Raw genomic sequence first — 18,773 nt, forward strand, 5'->3', positions numbered from 1 at the left:
CTACATGCTCAATGCATGATGATATCAAGAGATCGACAGGTATAAATCATTTTTTTGATACATAATGAAAATCGTTCTTTATGAAAGAGAAAATCTCTCTCTCTCTCTCTCTCTCTATATATATATATATATATATATATATATATGTATATATATATATACATTCATAAAAAAAACAGATTTCCCCCTTCTTTCTTTTTCCACCAAAAATATAACATAAACCTAGTTTAGGCTATTTCTCTCCATTCGAATCAATAAGGGAACCCGTACCTTCGATTGGAGACGGAAAAGATTAGAAAAAGACTATGTCGACGATCAGAAAGGATCTTCCTTTCCTTCCCTCTTTTCCTTTCTCTCTCCTCTCCCATGAGTTTCCCTCTCTCTCTCTCTCCTTTTTCTCTCTTTCTCTCTCTTCCTTTTTTTTGTATTAAATAGTTGTAGGCTCCTCTAGAGGGTGACACCCCTCTAGAGTCCCCCATTTTGTCAAGTGTAGAACTCTATCTCTAACCTTTTTTCTCCCTTTTAAACTACTTTGTTATTTTATTATTTTTATTAATTATTTAGTGTATTATCTCTAGCTACATTTGGGCTCTTCTAGAGGGTGACGCCCCCTCTAGAATCCCTACATAATAGGTAGAGTTCCACAAATGTAGAACTTTGCCATATCCACAATTTTTTTAGAATTTATTAATTATTAATGTTTAATTAATTAATTATTATTATTTATTTATTAAATAATAAATTTTTAGAATGTTCCAAAGGGTATCTCATCCCTCTAAGAGTCTTCTTAACATGGATTTTAACTCAATTTAACTTTGTAATTGAATTTAAAACCTTAAATTGGTCAGACTTGGATTTTGGATCTAGATCTGGATTTAAGATCCAAATCTATATCCAATATCCATATGGATCTCAGCTTGGACCAGATCCTAGTTAATATGGGTCTTGGACTGGGTCCAGATCCATATCTACTTGGATCAAATGGATCAGATCGGATCGAATCCAATCCAATCCAATCCAAAACTGTTCACATTGAGGCAGGTCATTTTTTAAAAAATGCGATTTTTGGGTCAACCGTAACCCGAATTTAGAAAAACAAAATATCAATGTTCCTAGAATTACGAGACTCATTATTGCCTTATTTTTGCCTTCGAATTTCGCCTGGATTTAACCTGAATTTCGCTTGATTTAAAAGGTCAAAATAAAAAGTTTTACCAAATCGTATTTGTCTCATTTAGGTCTTGTCAATGGGTCATGGGTCACGCCCAGACTCAGTTGACGCCACCTAAAAATCGAACATTTCTATCGACTTTCAAAAATATTTAAGTCAATTTTTTAGAAACCTCAAAATTTAAAATGATAGACAAACACACAATATCACACTTCTGACAACTCAAATCTAATAAGTAATACAAGTCCCCTCTCTTATGGCTAGTCTTAATCTTCCTTCCTGAAAGCCGATTCTACACAACACAATCCACAGGAGAAAATATTACATTACAACTATGTTTAGTAATTTGACCAACAGAAATGATAAATATTCATAGCTAAAGAAGGAACGTGAAACAATATTCAAGTTGCTCCCAAGACAAGATGTAGGGGGAACAAATCCAACCTTTGAAACTTGCATCGAGGATCCATTTGCAGTGTGAAATGAGCCACTGCAAGGATGACAAGAATAGACTTATGCAGTCATATGACATGATGCAGTTGAATCTATTAGCCAACCTGAGGAAGTACTCGAAAAACCAATCAAAGTGGTACCAAAGGAGATAGGTAAAGAAAAAGAGGAAGAAGAAATTGAATTGATAAAAAGTTGTTGAATCTGCTCAAAAGTATTTGACTTGGCAGTAGGCAAAGGATTTGAAGAGCTTCCTGCAGAAGGAATACAATGCACACTGATCCTAAGAAACCAAATATCTTTAGACTTTCTAGTCTCTCCTGCACAAGGAACTATGAAGATCCCATACTTCTTTTTCTTCAAGGTTAGGACATGATGTCTTCATGTGACCAAGCCTTTTACAAAAGTGGCAGCTAATAAGACTCATATCCCTTATGAACCCGTCAAAACCGCCTTCTCTAGGTGCATTAGTCCATCCAACTGTTTGCCTTAAATCCATACAACCTTTATCAAGGTGATATTGTTGAGCTCAATTCGACTGTTCAAAGACTTGCTTCAATTAGATCCATGCATCCTTTGCAACTTCATACTTGAGAATATTCATAGCAATATTTTTCTCAGCAGAGCCTAAAAAGCCATGATTTCATCTTGTCCTTTACCTTCTCCCATTCTTCCACATTGATGTCATAATTGGGATCACCCTTCTTTGGCTTCACTTTAGTGCCATCCAAGTATCCTTCATAACCAAAGCTCATCACCACCGTCTTCACACATTCAGTCTAACATGTATAGTTAGTCCCATCAAGCTTCACTGAGACAAGCTGAATAGATTCTTCCTTCTCCATATTACACCACCCCCAACTACAAATCAAATACCTGCACAAAACCAGTAATACCATCAGCCAAACAACCAAGAACTAGTGTCCATGACACAATTGTAGCAATCCAAGAAGGATACTCCACAAATACGGTCGACAATATCAAGATATGAGGCTCATAACAGCCAACGACCCACTACAGATATCCAACATCAGAAACGATGAAATCTGATATCAATACAGAGGTTACAATACAACAGTTCTACTAACTAATAAGCAAAAACTCAATGGTCGCTCCAAATAGACCACTAAAATCACTTCAAAGCTTCACCAAAACACCAAATCTTGTCAAAACAACATTTCTAAAAGCTTTCCCACATAAAAATAGCCAAATTGCATCAAATTAAGGCCACAAAAAATTATTGATCTGATTAGAACAGGCAGAAATCCAACTCTGGTCACTATTTAAAAAATTCAAGAAAAAATCGTATAAAATCCAATATAACTTCAATTTCCACGATTCTTGATTCCCTACACAAGTCCTACCCCAAACAATGAAGATCTGATCAGTGATAGGGATGATGCTGACATCATTACCTTGGGGTACATGCACAAACAGAAACCCAAGAATGAAGTCTCCTACACCCTTCTTCACCTTCAAATGACTATCGTCAGATTAGATTGACTCTGGTGCCATATCAAAACAAGAGAGAAGGATAGAGTAGAGATGAGAAAAGAAGGCACACCAAGAAGGAAAATTTCATTAGCTCTAAAATGAGAGAGATAACAATATAAGGGAGAAGTCCCCTCTACCACACTAGAACACAAAAGTAGTTGACTCTACACTAGCACTATGAAAAAATACAAGAATACCCCTGAAAAGAATGAAATATACATATACATAGCAAGAGGGGTAAACCACCAAATAGTAATACATATGTTACATCAAACTTAACAACTTGGGCATCTGGCTCAGACAACTAGATTCAGGTCTACATCATATGAGTTGGTCCAAGGTTGTGTGAGTCATCTATTGAACAAGATTGGACTCACAAGAGCCTTGGTATAGTCAGGTTGACTTGCTGGGTCATGAACATTTCTACTTGATTCTATATCTCCCAAAAACCTTGATTTGTCAATAGGTGGCTAGGGATCTTATACCAACTTGAGAATGACCTGTGAAAAGAAGGTTGAAATAAAACTGTTTGAGCTTATACTTCCTAGTTTAAAACATGAAGTTGCTTGTTGGAAATGCCAATCAGGTGTGACCTTGATGTTGCAATAAAATTGAAAGCTGTGCAAAGGGGAAGAAAACAGCCTGATGCACTTCCAAGTAGGACTAATACATAAGCACCGCTGCTCATCAGCATCTTGGGCTTGACTCATGTTCCAGCTTCTTCGAGATCAGGGACTAGGCAAACCAGCTGAGCTCAAGCCCTTTTATGGAGTTGAAGAGGTTAGTGGCTTGTGCTTGAGCAATGAGTGACGTGGTTCTGTACTGGTATATGCATGGGCATATAGAGCATCTCTTTTATCAATGTTGGTTTATCAAACTCGAGTTTCCTGAAGAGTGGGTGTAAATCCCCTTCCCTTTGTTGCATCTATTTACTGTTCAGAACAAAAAAGACCTCAATATAAACAAAGTAAATAAAAAGATATGCTTATTCAAACTCACAAAAGTTGAGCTTGAGCAGTTAAGGGGAGAGAGTTGGCTCAAGATTGAACAGTGACTGATCAGCTTGATTCATGGCTTGGCTCATTAATCTTGTAAACTCCCACTTCTTTGTCAGCTTGCTTCAATTGCATAGTCTCAATCTTTAGTAATGTTGCTTTTATTGAGGCTTGTGAAAAACATAAATAACCCGCTTCCTTTCTTTCTTTTTCTGCATTATGGTTACTTGACATAATGGAGAGTCCCAAACATGAAAGATCTTGGTATAAGTGCCTGTGACTTTAAGAAATGGAGTTAAAGTGATGCCAGTAAGCGGCATTGGCATGTAAAGAGCGTGCATTACAATTTCATGGTTCTTGGGTTGACAAGAAGTCAGAATATCCTTACATTCAAGAGCCCCATTCTTCTTATGGCCAAGAAGAAAGAGCATTCATTTTTTAGCTTTGTAAGAGCTATGAAATGAAGAATCTGAAGAAGCTTCAGCTAGAAATGGTCATTTTTTCATAATCTGGAAGCATATTCTCTCTAATGACAGACTCTTGAGGTTCAATCCTTCAGCCACATAATTTAGAATAATAGTGGTGGTTTACTTTAAGTATATTGTCAAAAGTAATCTCTATTTAGTTGGCTTAATTATTCACTTTCAAGATGTGCTTGAAATCACTTGGCTTGTTGCTACTTTGCATTTAAATTGACTGTTTTCATTGGCAAGTGCAATCATCATAAAAAATGTTTGGCTAATTTATATGCTTTGCAGTGATCCGAAGCTGCGTCCTTCATTTGCTGATATAATGGTGGCTTTGAAGCCTCTACAGAAGCCAATTACAAGGTTGCAGACAATCGGACCAGCAAATGAGCAATCCCCTGAAGCTGAATCCAATATGCAAAACCTAGGTGCATAATAACCCTTGGCAACAGCTGATGAATCATGATTGATGAGCTACCGTGGCACTTCTCGCTCAGGTTTACCATCGGATGTAAAGAAAAATCAGAGTAAAGAATTAAAGTATATTTACAACAGATTGGTGTTTTCCATATTCACAGTGATTCTTTTTCTTTTTCCGTTTTGGCAGGGTTCATACAGTGAGTGGTCTGGCGAAATTGTAAATTTGCATGTAATCATCATTCTTATTGTTCATTAAGGTTTCAAGTTATTTCCTTCTTCTGTTGTTTCTTCCCTCTTTTTTCTTTCTTTGCTCTGTAATGTTCCATGATTATATTGAAATTAATTAATTTCACGGAAAATGACTGTACTGTCCTTGTAAAATAGTACATGAAATGCCTCACAATTTGTTGAAATTCTTCTCATGTCCAAAATTTTGATTTTTGACTTTTTTAAGGCATCTTTGCCCATTTGCAAATATAGTATGACATTTGCAAATTATTTTTGTGAATGTCCTCAAATTTGTAAACCTCTTTTTTACTAAAATCGCATAAGAGGCAAAGGTAGGAGGACATTCACATGTGAAGGTCATGACATTCGCAAATGTGAGAGTATTTAGTAAAAAGGAGGACCCCACATTTGGAGACATTCTTAAACATGATTTGTGATGATTGTACTATATTTGCGGACCTTCTTTAACTAAATATTTATACATTTGCGAATGTCCTCTTGCTTGTGCCCCTTATGCGATTTTAGTAAAATAAGGTTCACACATTTTGGAGACATTTACAAACATGATTTGCGAAGGTCATATTATATTTACAGATTCAACTAAATACTCTCACATTTGCAAATGTCCTTGCTTTCGCATGTGTATGTCTTCACACATTACCTGTAGCCCCTGTGTGATTTTAATAAAAAGAGGTTTACACATTTTGAGGATATTTGCAAATATGATTTGCGAAGATCGTAAATACTCTCATATTTGTGAATGTCCTCACACATTTGCGAACGTCCTCTTACATGCGATTTTAGTAAAGAGAGGTTCACATATTTTTGGGGATATTGTAAAGATCATATTATATTTGTGAGCCTTCTTTAACTAAATACTTTCACATTTGTTATTGTCCTCACACATTTGCGAACATCCTGCTTGTGCCCTTTATGCTATTTTAATAAAATGAGGTTCACACATTTTGAAAATATTTGCAAAGATGATTTGCAAAGGTTGTATTATATTTGTGAACCTCTTTTAACTAAATATTCTCCTATTTACGAATATTTTGACCTTTGCATGCAGATGCCCTCACACATTTGTGAACATCCTTTTGCCCGTGCTCCTTATGCGATTTTAGTAAAAGAAGATTCACACATTTTGTGGACATTCATAAACATTACTTGCGAAGGTGTGAACCTCATTTAACTAAATACTCTTACATTTGAGAATGTTCTCACACATTTGCAAACGTCCTCTTGCCTATGCACTTTATGTGATTTTAGTAAAAGGAGGTTTCGCACATTTGGGGGCATTCACCAAAATGATTTGCAAACATCATGTTATATTTGTGAAAGGGCAAAAATGTTTTAAAAAAATTAAGAATCAAAATTTTGGACACGGAGGATTTCGGCAAATTGTGAGGCATTTTCTAAAATGCACTATTTTACAAGAACTGTAGTCATTTTCTGTTAATTTTATCAGATAAGCTTGATTACCAGTTTTGTCAATGAATATAGATTTTTCCAATTTTTGCTCATCAGGCTGGAGCTGAGCAGTTTTTTGCACTTGGTGCCCAATGGCTCACACACACACACACACACCTTGTAAACAAAAAATGAGCGGTTCAGATCTCCTAGGTGACAAAGCCCTGCTGAGTCCAACCAAGATGACCATGCATGTCCAGGCCTTGTCAGACTAACTTATCTTTTATGTGTGAGCTGGGCCCTGGGTCTGTCTTGCCAAGATCAATGACTAATGCAAGTACAACTTCCGAAAGCTGGATGCACCCGAAGTCCATCTTGCACCGGCCACAGGTTAAATATTTGAGCCCAAGCTTGGAATGGGGCACCTGAGGCCAGCAGGCTATCCTGGCCAGATGCCCGCTTCCAGGTTTGCCCAGGTCAGCCTCGAACCTGCTTGCTCGTGAGACCACCTAATTTGAGCCAGGACCTGAACTTGACTGGGTTTGACCGACTTGTTTCTACAGATACTGAAAGGATAACCCTGGATAGATGTCACAGCATAGTGACAAATATTGGCCTTTTCATGAAAAAAACATGATAATTTTTCCTGCCATTTAAAACGGTAGATATCACCAGCAGTTATTTTCCTATTTTTATTTTTCTTAGTAAAATTTTATTTTTTTGAATTTTTATTATTTTCTGAATTTTTGCTGATAAAAACGTGAGAAAAATAAATAATTTCAATCTCTCACAAGGAAAAGGTTGGTGTTATTTTCTTGCTTTGAACTTTTGACAATATGCTCATGAATCTTGTTCTTAGGAAAATCTTGGTGAGGGAAATTCTCATGATATTTTCAAAATTCTGGTATTCTCAATAAAAGTCAGGAACATATAGGCACATATCAAAATATATAAGATATAAAATATAGAGGAGGGACGGTCCTCTTTTCATTAGGTCCTGTTAAGACCCTCTAAAAATTATACTTTCAAGTATTTTTTGCTCTATCTGAACCATTAGATGTGTGTAACATTACTTATTTGCTTAAAAACAAGCTTTAAAATTGATTTGATGTACAAATGTAAATATTTTATTATCAAATTTTAGTATAATATCGACCATTGTTTTTTTTTTTTTGTCTCTTTAAATACACATCTGAGCATAAAAAATCTTAATCAAATGCATGTTCTCCATAAACAATGATAAACACATCTAACAAATAAGATAGAACAAAAAATACTTTGTGATTTTGTCCTAACGGGACATAACGAAAAAAAGGTAGGACCCTCCCTCCTCTATAATATATAATGTATTTATCATGTCAATATCATGAAAAAAAAACATCTTGTAAAAATGTCAAATATTCCCATATCATATCGGTCTTTGGGTTATTCACAAAATATCGGCGATATTTATGATAACTGTGGTTGCACAACTTTAGAAGAGAACAATGAAATGCGGGAGGCACTGATCCGATTAGTGAATCATGGCCCACACCTTTCCACGCTCATGTCCTTGTTCTCATGATAAGGATAAGGTGAAGCTCTCACAACTCTTTAAGCATAATTCTAGTTTTCCCAAATCCTGCTGAAGTTGGTGAGGTACTTGGTCATGGCTTCATTCCTAACAAACTCACCAACCTTTCTTCCTCATCCCCAGCCATCTATACCATCTCCACTCCACCCATCAAAGCCTATCACAATCTCCATAAAATCCCAACAAAAACCCAACAAAACAAACACCAACCCCACCCCCACCCCCACTCCCACCCCTGAATCCACAGACTGGATTGCTTCCACCTTGAGCAGAAGGTTTGGACTCGGTGCTGGCCTTGCATGGGCAGGATTTCTTGCCTTCGGAGTTGTTGCTGAGCAGATCAAGACCCGCTTTGAAGCATCCCAACAACAATCAAACACCATGTGAGTAGCTTCATACTAACCATGCAGTTCTACATGAAATTTGATTCATGCATGATTTATAATTGTCACCACACAAGGGCTTTTACAAGTTTGCTCATCTGGTAAGGGTGACTGGCTAATTTTTGATGGGACATCATGGGTGCAAAGATCCACAGGTGGCATCCTTTGCCGTAAGGTCGAAACTGGGTGTACTCCACGATGAGCAGTGGGACCTCAAAGGTTTTACTAACCAGAGGCCTGCCAATGTGAGCTAAAGAAAGTGTCACCATAGCATGTAATGCTCCACTTAGTGAAAAATGCACTTAAGATTGTCATTATGATTCGGTAAATGTAGGAGAAGAACCATGCTAAAAGTAACAGTACTGAAAACTCATTTTGTTGACAGAGATGTGGATAAAGAAGAGGAGGTGGTATTGCCCAATGGTATCAGGTACTTCTCTGAGTCGAAATATCCATGAAATGGACAGAATATGTGTTTAAAAGAACACCAAATTGAGTTTCAGGTACACTGAGATGAGGATTGGAGGGGGAGCTTCGCCAAGGATAGGAGACATAGTGGTGATTGATCTGGTTGGTAAAGTAGAGGATTCTGGAAGCGTGTTTGTGGACACTCTGGGTGGCAATGAGGATCCAAAGAAGCCTCTGGCATTAGTTTTAGGGTCTAGGCCTTACACTAAGGGCATGTGTGAGGGAATTGAATATGTGTTGATGTCCATGAAAGCTGGAGGCAAGAGAAAGGTTACAATTCCTCCCCAGCTTGGATTTGGAGATGAGGGTGCAGACCTGGGCTCAGGTGTTCAGATCCCTACTGGTGCAACTCTTGACTACATTGTTCAGGTTGATAAGGTTTCAATAGCTCCAGCATGACCAAGTATATGAATAAATGATGATTCCTCTCTCTCTCTCATTGCATTACGAGACGGCATCTGTTGGAATGGGCCAAGTTGGTACTTGGTCCACTTCAAGTCCATCTCTCCTTCAACATTTTTTTTTGAATGGGGAGAGACCACCATTATGATTCGAACATCTCCCCTTAAAACTCCACGAGTACTCCCCACTGCTCACAGGGGATAATTTTCCAATTTTGGCACTTCAATCCCAACCTGGTTTGTGTCAACAGATTGGTCCAAGACTCCAAAGCAATGTTGTCAGTATCAACGCAAATCAGCCTGAATAGGCCGATTTACAACGAATCAGACGATTCAACCCTGATTCACCTCAAAATAGGACAAAATCGGGCCAATTCGAGCTGAATCAGCCCTTATTGTAATAATTTTATTTTAATGTTTTTCTAAATTAAAAAGATAAAAGTGTGACTGATTCAGCTCGATTCTACTGGAGTCTGAATGGGCCGATTCTCTAAATCAATTTGAAAAACTGAGTCAGGGTTGAAACCGTTATTACACATTGTTGCAAAGACCCAATATACACAAAAAAGACATAGGAGGAACATGCACATCAGATAACAAAAATTTTCCTGTATAGAAACTAGAAATTACGTGTAGAATAGGTGACAAGGAATTACAACATAATTTCCAACACTGGTTACAAAGAAACAAGGAGTAAATGCACAAAGATGAAATCGAACTCCTGGCCTCAGGTGTCTGAGGTCTTATTGATAGTCTCCAAGGAGACAACAGCACCCAATCTATTGTCATCTGAATCCCCAGAAAAAATAATATACATGACCCAAATATGAAGACACACTAGATAAAGCAAGGCGCAGGCCTGGGCAGTCCAATTCCGCCTCAAAAACACAGCACCAGCAGCAAAAATGGCATCTAACTGGTGAATAACCGATACAATGTGGCGCCTTCCAGATAGAATCTCCTCACGGAAGGCAAGGCGTGCCCTTGGATTGGATGGTCCCCATATACCAACTTCTATATCATTTGTCTCCATGGGATCCAACCAGTTTGTCCCTGAATTACTTGCAAAATCGCCTGATTGCACATTCAATCCTTGGTCCACAACAGATCTGAAAAGGGTCTGTAACAAATAGTTACACATACAGCTTTCAGGATCAAACTAACATCATGAACTGATTTGAACTTTTCGAGTTCATACCTCAATTCTAAAGAGCAAAGTTGCTTTCTCGGAAGTAAGAGCCTCAACCTGATAAGATGATTAAATATTAAGCATTGAATTATTACTAACTTAAAAAAAAAAAAGAGCTGTGGACAGACATCAGAAATTGAAGCTGAAGGATTCAATAGACAATGTTGCACTGACATGCAGCACTTTCCACCTAGGGTGAGATAGAAAAGTTGAAAGTGCTCTTGTGGAGGATTTTTGAGTAATTCAGTCTTGAACAGTTAGTAATGATGAAACAACCTCAGTTTGACATACTGACCTTTAAGGCATGTTTGTTTTGGACAAAGGTGAGAAAGTAGATTACAAGGTCAACTTTGTGATCTACTTCCACAAGTTTCAAGGCAAAAATAGGCAAAAACAATCACAGGTGGCAATTACAATCACAACCTCTACTTTAAAGCAACTGATTTGAGAAAGTCCAGCGATTGTGATTTACAATCACAGGATCCAAAAATAACCCGGCACTGAAAACATGCCCTTACATTCCTAATGATTTTTTAATCAAATGCACATCATACAATGGTAAGTTCTGAAATCTATAAGATATAATTCAATTCTAAGTCTATGAAGTTCAATAGCCCATGTAGACCTTGCTCAAGATGTGGAACCTCAATAAACAGAAACTCCATCAGTAACTTTAGAGAACCAGTAGATACACTCAAGAACAAGTCTTGCACACTGCAAGACAAATTAAATTATCTAGACGAAATGAAAACTTTGTTATATAAAACATAGGTGGTATTACCACTAAAATGCTAAATTCAATGGAGAGTTTTCAAGAAATAAAGGACCTGCAGGAAGGAGGTAGAGGTGGACTAAAATTCTTATTTTGCTACAATAGCATAAAAGATAAGCAAAGATGCCTCTATTGTTCGTGGCCAGAAATTTATCCAGAGGTAGAACCTGACACACTTGACAATCTGTTCAAAAGGAGGAATAGATGCACGAGTGGGTTTGATTTGCATTACGAGGGTCACTACAAAGACTTCCAACTGCTAAAAGAAAATATTAGAAAATTGAGACTGAATCATCCTACATGCATGCAACTCACAGGGCAGGCTGAAAAATCACATGATTTTTTGTTTTTCTAGAGACAAACTATGTGGAAATATGTTTAACATCAACGTGAAGAGGACGAAAGCAAGTGGAGAATTCCAAAATACAGGCTTCAAAGAAATTCAAAGGAAACACATGCATAACCTGAGCTTGTTTATGGATTAAATGATCAGTCAACTCTGCAAGTCTTCTCTTAAGTTCGATCTCTAGTTCAGTTGGAACCTCCAACATTGTCCTTGTCATTTTGATATTTTCCTCAAGCATCTTTGCCTGCATAGCCCATTCAGAGAAATGACACCACTATCAACCAACGGAACCCCATCAATAGACTATAATTCTGAAATTTAGCTAGAGCATAGATGAGTGCCTTCCATACAAAAGCAACAAGCATATAGTTCACTGGATCAAATAACAAAGTATAAAGCTAAAACAAAATTCAGATCTTGATTGCATTCATGCTTTGTCCTATCTATATGGAATCAGCTTAACGGCCTCCACGCAAGACCAAAATAAAGAAAAATGCCAAAAATAACTTTTTACCAAGGTACATGGTGGAAGCATAAAAGCCATATGTACTAACCTTATCTCGGAACCGTTTAATCTTTTCACAGATAACAGTGTATTCTGCCTCAAGAATCTCTCGTTGAAATTCAACACCTCTAAAACCTTCCAGCTGCAAAAGAGTTCAAAATTTTAGGCAAAAGAACTCAAATAGCATCCGTGTGGGGTTAAACGTGTGACTGTAAGCAGCAGTTTTGCAAAGCTTCTGCCTAGAAACAGAGCCATTTAGACTGGCTAGGTGCAGCAGTTCACAATGAAGCTAGGCTGATGAAGTACCACTTTTCATTGGGAAAAAGAAAAAGACAAGAATTACCTGATTTAAAGATGATATATTCTGGTGAACTGTAGATATCCTACTTTTAAGTTCTGTGAATGATGAAAAAGCCAGATTTTAGTTGACAGGCAATTTCAGGATTGCTATTTTCTTAACAGTACTGATTAACTCATGTAATTATCATCTTGACATGCATATAGCATCAAAATCAGCAGAATATTAAATAAGCTTTAATTATATCTCAATCAGTAAAATTATTACTGACACTTGTCAGTTTACAGGTGGCACTTATAAACTATATGACCACTGAGCTATCCTTTAACCAGACATGACAGTAAATGAGCGCTGCAAACACAGGCACATGTATGCACACAAACCCCTCCCCCACCCCGTGGCAGAAAAAAAGGGAAAGAGAAAAGACTGATCAGCTCAACTTGGTTACATATTCCCTTGTTTCAGCAAATGTACCGGCCACTAAAGAGTAATGAATATGTCTGAAATACAAGAATTCCGTATAAAAAAATGGCAATAAAGACATGCTATGTTCTGCGGAAGAGCAGGAGTACCAACATAAAACTATAACTGAAAAAAGGAAAAACCATTAAAACAGTACCTTCTTGAGCAATTTCCTTTAACTCGATCTCTTGTCGAAGCTGGGTTACTCGAGAAGCCTTTTCCCAAAAAAGGAAATGCAATGATGAGTAAACTTTTCAACAAAAGACCACATTGCAATCAAGCTTGTAACTCAGTATATCCCATTGGCACAAATATAGCTAGTATTTGTGAAAATATCATAATTAAAAAGGTAAAATATTGTGATATATTATAAATTTAAAATTATCACTGTTATCAATATATTATATTTTAAAACTCTTCTACCATTTCTCTATATTTGTTGAAAAATAAAAATATTTATTTTCTTCTTTTTATTGCCTATTATTCTTATTTGGGAAATTTTCAAATACCCCCAAACTTTTCTATCTAATTAGTGCTCACACCAAAAGTTTCAGACTTTGCGATTTCCCACCAAAGTTTTCTCATTGTTTAATCGAATTGTCCCATTTCTAAACTAATGTTGGATTGTCCTTGGGTTAACGCTAACTCATCTGTTGAAGTTACCATTTTACCCCTATAACTGGTGAAATAAAATTACTAACTTACCCCTATTTCAGAAGTTTTAATAAAGTATGTTCAACCGTAAATGCATAAGGTTGTAAATGGTCGGATCTTATGTATGTGATCTAAAAGTTTAATTTACTTCAATGACATTCAAACTCTAGACTTCACCAACCAAAGGGAAGCCATTAACCACTACACCACACAACTTGTTGTTGACAACTTTCACAAAAAAAATTATATAATGAAGTTTAGATTCCAGCAAGCCAATCGATCCAACAGTGGTCCAAGTTCCAACCCACTGATAGCACAACTAGGTCCATATATAAATAGGCTTTGGTGGAGGAACGTAGGTGTGTACAGGTTTGAGGGATGGTGGAGGATGAGAGTAATAAGGCTTAGAAGGGGCAGGATGAGGGTCAGAAAACGGTGGTGGTGGTGAGGAGGTGCATGGAGTGAGGAGCATAGACATGGTGTGGTGGAGGTGGTTTGTGATGAGCAGGCACATGATGGAGAAGTCGTTGTTTGTGAGGAACCGGTGTAGGTGGTGGAGGGAAGTTTACAAGGGTAGAAGAAACCAACCCATTGTTGGTTTTTCTTACTTCTTAAACCAGATGTATGCAGCAGAAAGAACCCATTGAAAGTACCTATTGATTTCTAATAGAATTCACCAACATTTTCTTGCATACATATGGGACAAACTCATCATCCATATCAGCATATCACCATTCATTACAATGCTCTCTGCACCAAAATCACATCTAATCTTTAGAGGCCTTCACTCACAAAACAAAACTTTCAATACATAGGGAATTATGTTATAGTTTGAGTGTACTTTTGAACACATTTTTTTATATTAGCTTAAATAATTATAAATGCTAAAAGCATTGGAAAGCATGAAGTTTTCAACTTTAGAACCCAATGCTTATGAATGACAACACAACTGGTTGCAACTATTTCATACTCATGCATTTTGCTGCTACCTTCAACAAGACTCATAGTTCAAATGTCAGCTTACGCTTTAAGGGAGCTACTGAAAGTCTGTATAATATAGTGTATTATAGAGAAGTGTAAAGTAACTTTTAGGCTACTATGTACATACCCTATAAAGGAGGGGTATACCGGTCTATTATCTCTTTTTCTTTTTGATGTCTTAGGGGGTCAACCCTTTAGTACCCTATAAAGGAGGGGTATACCAGCTTTTTAGCGCTTTTTCTTTTTTATGTCTTAAGGGGTTCAACCCTTTAGTTGTAAGTAAACTTTATTCATGATATGCAATAGACGTGAACTTGTGTTCTCTCTTGTTTTGGTGTTGAGCTTCCTCTAACCCTAACTTCTTGTGTTTTTTGTTTTCTAACATGGTATTAAAGCCATGATTGCACCTTGGAGAGGAGATTGACTGCATCCACGCGCAGAGGAAGACTCCATTCAGTGTCAACCCTAGTATTGTGTTGATGTCATCAAAAGAGGGGTCAGGTGGTACGGTCAGGTCAGTTTTGAGAGTTTTGAGTTGGGGATTCACTAGATTATGATTTTAGAAGAACTTTAAATCAATTTTTGGGTGATTTGGAGAAGTATTGGATTTTTTGTGAATTTTGGAAGGATTTCTGGTTTCTAAGGAAGTTCTTGACCAGATTCAAGAAATCTTCTGAATCTGAACAAGTATCACTGTTTTGGGTTGAGAGAATACCATAATTCATGTCATTTTTTGTAAAACCCACGTGAAAAAAAAAATATCGGACCCAGGTCGGGTCTGGACCCGACCCAGGCCTGTCCTTGTTAGGGTTTTAAAACCCGATGCAAGAGAAAGGTTTTTTAAGAAAACCCTCTCCCCTGTGCGCCGCACCCCACCCGTGCCGCTCCAGCCCTTCGACAAGATAAGGGAAACCCTTGAGGGTTTCCCCAATTGTCGCCCCTCCCCGAGCTCTTTAAGAGCATCACAGGAGGGGAGGATGGACGCACCTCCCCCTCGGGTCTCCTCCTTCTCGCTCTCCTCGCGTCGGCCCTCTTCTCGTTCCCTACGCACGACACCAACGCCGACAATCCTCCCCCCAGGTACACCCTTTTCCCTCCTTATTCTCTTCTTCTTCTTCCTTTGTTGCCGGAAGGCCGATAGGAGGCCGTCGGCCCCCTGCCATGCCTCTTACTTCTCCACCCTCTCTCTATCGTCTCGTCGGGAGGCCGATGGCCCCTGTTGTGCCCTCTCCTTGAAGGTTTGTCGAGAGGCTAACAGGCGGCGCACGGCCCCTGTCGTGCCCTCCCACTCCCTCTGTGCCTACCTGAAGGGTGGCAGGGGACCGACGCCCCCCCCCCCCCTGCTGCACCTTCCCCCTTCTTTTCTTTGCGTTGTCGGGGGGGCTGGCAGGGGGGCGGCGGTCCCTGCCATTTGTTGCTTTCGTGAGGCAGGGGCCGAGGCCCCTGCCATTCCATGTTTATCTGGCAGGGGTTGAGGCCCCTGCCAGTCGTTACTTTCGTTAGGCAGGGGTTGAGGCCCCTGCCAGTCGTTACTTTCGTTAGGCAGGGGTCGATGCCCCTGCCGTTTGCTGTTTTTGGCGGGCAGGGGCCGAAGCCCCTGCCATTCGTTGTTATGTCAGGCAGGGGCCGAGGCCCCTGCCACTCATTGTTTTGTCAGGCAGGGGCCGAGGCCCCTGCCATTCGCTGCTCTGTCAGGCAGGGGCTGAGGCCCCTGCCATCCGTTGTTCTGTCAGACAGGGGCCGAGGCCCCTGTCATTCGTTGTTTGGCAGGCAGGGGCCGAGGCCCCTGTTGTTCGCCATTTTGTCAGGTAGGGGTCTTGGGCCCCTGCCGTTCAATTCTTTCCTAGTAAGCAGGGGCCTTGACCCCTGCCAAGGGCAGGCCTTACCATTGCCCTTCTGTTCTTTTTGACAACTATGACATAATAGCTCTCACACTCTTGCAAATTTACGCAACGGGTCCCGTTCGTGCTCCGCGGCCCGACCCCCGTATCATCTACACTCGTAGGCGCACACAACTACACAACATCCCGAGGTAGAGGAAAGTCGCACGAGGATTTTGGATGAATGAAATAAAATATAAAGATTCTGAGATAGAATAATTTATTTTGCATACATGCTTACTTGTAGGATTATTTAACTTGTGATTGCCTGTTTTATGTTTCCTCATTCTTATTCCGTTGAAATTACATGCTTGATGTATGCTATATGGGTAGACTCATTTCTACAGAAATCCTTAGTACTGTGTTTTTGTACTTGCTCACTGTTGTGATTTTACTGTAGATGCCCTACTTGTTATTGCATGAAGAATCTTGTTGCCACACTCAGGCAAGTCTCGTAGGGTGTGCAGGTGCACGTACTACATTTTGCCCCTTTTGGAAAGGTGTGAAATTGTGTACAAGCATAAAAGTTCGAGAGGAGGTGTTTCTTTGTGCAAGGTTGACTCCTCGAGAATGAATTTCTGCTTATAAAGCTTGTGATCTAGTTATGCGTTACTAGATGCAACTAATAGTACCCCGAGTCGGTTACTCGAAAGAAATGATTGGATCCACGACGATCTCAAGACTCGTTTAAGATTTCTTATGACATAGTATTTGAGCATGCCAAAGTAAATTACTGATTCTATAAGATACTGTGATAGGTTATCCATCGAGAAACCCACAAGTTTGCTATTGTAACCGGACCTTAAGACAGGTACGGTACTTTAAAACCTGAAAACTTTGAGTATAAAATTTTCCAAATTTTTTGCAAATTGGGCCTAGATCCAAATTGCAGATCCAGGACCCATAAAGGGGGGTAATTAGGATTTATTTATTTTAAACCTTGAGTTAATGATAATAATAGCTAAATAAAAATTTTCAATTTTAAAAATTTTATTTAATTCGAGGATCCACAGTGGATCCACTTGTGGATCCATTTTGACTTGGGGCCGGGTTGCGGGTCTCGGGTTCGGATCCGAGCCCCACCCCATATGTTCTGCCCTGTATAATGAAAAGGGCAACCCGATAAGGGTTGCCCGATAAAACCTAACCCAAAACAGAAAGGGGGTTACGCAGAGCGTAACGACCCCGCGCCCATCTCGGCAGAGAAGGGGGAGGCCTGGGGCCGATAAAGGAGGGGAGTGGAGAGGGGCTCTCGCCCTCTTCACTAAATCCCATCTCTCTCTACTCAATCTCTTTCTCCCCGTCTCTCTCTCTCCCTGTCTGCGTGCGCGCACCGGAGAAAGGAGAGGTCGCCGGAAAAAAAAACTGCGGCAACCCACAGCCACCGCAGCTTCAGCGAGCACTCCTCTTCACGATAGCAGCCGTGAGTGGAGCTTTGGCCATCAGCCACCACCGAAGGCCACGGCAGCAGTGAGGTGCGCCAACCACGATTCCAGCCTCCGATCACCGGAAAACCAACGAAAAAGGTACGGTTCTTCTTCGAACCTGGGTGAGGAATCGAACAGGGGTTCGATTCCATACGTTGATTTGGGGGTTTTCTTGATAAACCCTAAATACCCAAATCAAATTGATTCGGGGGTTTTCTTAATATGCCCTAAATATTGAAATCGGAAAACAGAAATCGTATATGTTTATGAAAACAGTAATCGTTTATGCTTGAAAAAAAAATGTGTTGTTTCATGTTGCAGGCCACTAGTGCATGGGTTGGAGGCGACAGGCCCAGCCGACCCAGTCGGCTGGGTGCTGTGTTAGCAGGGCCCCAGCCGACCCAGTCGGCTGGATGCTCTACATCTGGTGGGCCGGGCCATAGCAGGCCCAGCCGACCCAGTCGGCTGGGTGCTGGCCTGTGACTCGTATGAAAAAAAAAAAAAACTGATTGTTTGCTAATTGAGAATTTAAATGAAAACTCTCTGGCCCGATCCATTCCTTTAGAAAGAAAGAAATTTTCTGTGCAAGTTAATGAGCCACCCTAGTTTTTGCTCATGTTTGAAGTCTGTACATTTGTTTGGCTTCTGCTCTTGCTGTTTCCATTTGTGGCATCAAGCCTCAGAAATCTATTTCAATTTTTGTCTTGCCATATCATACTGTGATGCGCCAAATTGAAGAACAGAATAAGTAGATACACATAGCCGACCTCCACTCTTTTGTACAGTCCCCCATCCATAC

At 39.4% G+C, this 18,773-nt stretch overlaps 3 protein-coding genes across 9 annotated transcripts in view; 2 read left to right on the plus strand and 1 right to left on the minus strand.

The window, feature by feature from the left end:
• LOC149816145 (putative serine/threonine-protein kinase SIS8) overlaps positions 1 to 5,283 on the plus strand; it is a 115,190-nt gene extending 109,907 nt beyond the window's left edge. For all 5 annotated transcript variants that reach the window (XR_016427640.1, XR_016427641.1, XM_089987338.1 and 2 more), the window contains one exon: positions 4,869 to 5,283. Coding sequence is in view for 3 of the 5 variants with exons in the window: in XM_089987338.1 (XP_089843464.1) it covers positions 4,869 to 5,013 (145 nt within the window). In the remaining 2 variants the exon portion in view is untranslated. The remainder of the gene's footprint in view (positions 1 to 4,868) is intronic.
• A 2,938-nt stretch (positions 5,284 to 8,221) lies between these two features.
• Positions 8,222 to 9,491, plus strand: LOC149816146 (peptidyl-prolyl cis-trans isomerase FKBP17-2, chloroplastic-like). Its single transcript, XM_089987341.1, has 3 exons — positions 8,222 to 8,591; positions 8,977 to 9,021; positions 9,095 to 9,491. Exons 1-3 carry the CDS (start codon positions 8,284 to 8,286, stop codon positions 9,456 to 9,458), a joined length of 717 nt encoding a protein of 238 aa, XP_089843467.1. The 5' UTR covers positions 8,222 to 8,283; the 3' UTR covers positions 9,459 to 9,491.
• Positions 9,492 to 10,054: 563 nt separating this feature from the next.
• The window catches only part of LOC149816147 (uncharacterized), a 45,986-nt gene continuing 37,267 nt past the window's right edge, over positions 10,055 to 18,773 (minus strand). Inside the window, exons 5-10 of one of the 3 annotated variants that reach the window (XM_089987342.1) lie at positions 13,190 to 13,247; positions 12,616 to 12,668; positions 12,322 to 12,414; positions 11,886 to 12,011; positions 10,659 to 10,706; positions 10,055 to 10,580 (exon numbers count right to left, since the gene is read on the minus strand). In XM_089987342.1, the coding sequence (XP_089843468.1) occupies positions 10,188 to 10,580; positions 10,659 to 10,706; positions 11,886 to 12,011; positions 12,322 to 12,414; positions 12,616 to 12,668; positions 13,190 to 13,247 (771 nt within the window). In that variant the 3' untranslated portion in view covers positions 10,055 to 10,187. Of the gene's footprint in view, positions 10,581 to 10,658; positions 10,707 to 11,242; positions 11,385 to 11,885; positions 12,012 to 12,321; positions 12,415 to 12,615; positions 12,669 to 13,189; positions 13,248 to 18,773 lie in introns of those variants that run through there. The other 2 variants (XM_089987344.1, XM_089987345.1) reach the window with 2 other exon arrangements.

The sequence above is a fragment of the Nuphar pumila genome, chromosome 14 (assembly GCF_984573655.1).
Source record: "Nuphar pumila chromosome 14, dmNupPumi1.hap1.1, whole genome shotgun sequence".
NCBI classification, from domain to species: Eukaryota; Viridiplantae; Streptophyta; class Magnoliopsida; order Nymphaeales; family Nymphaeaceae; genus Nuphar; species Nuphar pumila.

Excerpts from the sequence above, each read along its gene's own strand:
- LOC149816146 (XM_089987341.1), top strand. The coding sequence starts at position 8,284 with ATGGCTTCATTCCTAACAAACTCACCAACCTTTCTTCCTCATCCCCAG. Across the intron at positions 8,592-8,976 it reads CAACAACAATCAAACACCAT|AGATGTGGATAAAGAAGAGG; the intron begins GTGAGTAGCTTC and ends TTTTGTTGACAG. Across the intron at positions 9,022-9,094 it reads GTATTGCCCAATGGTATCAG|GTACACTGAGATGAGGATTG; the intron begins GTACTTCTCTGA and ends ATTGAGTTTCAG.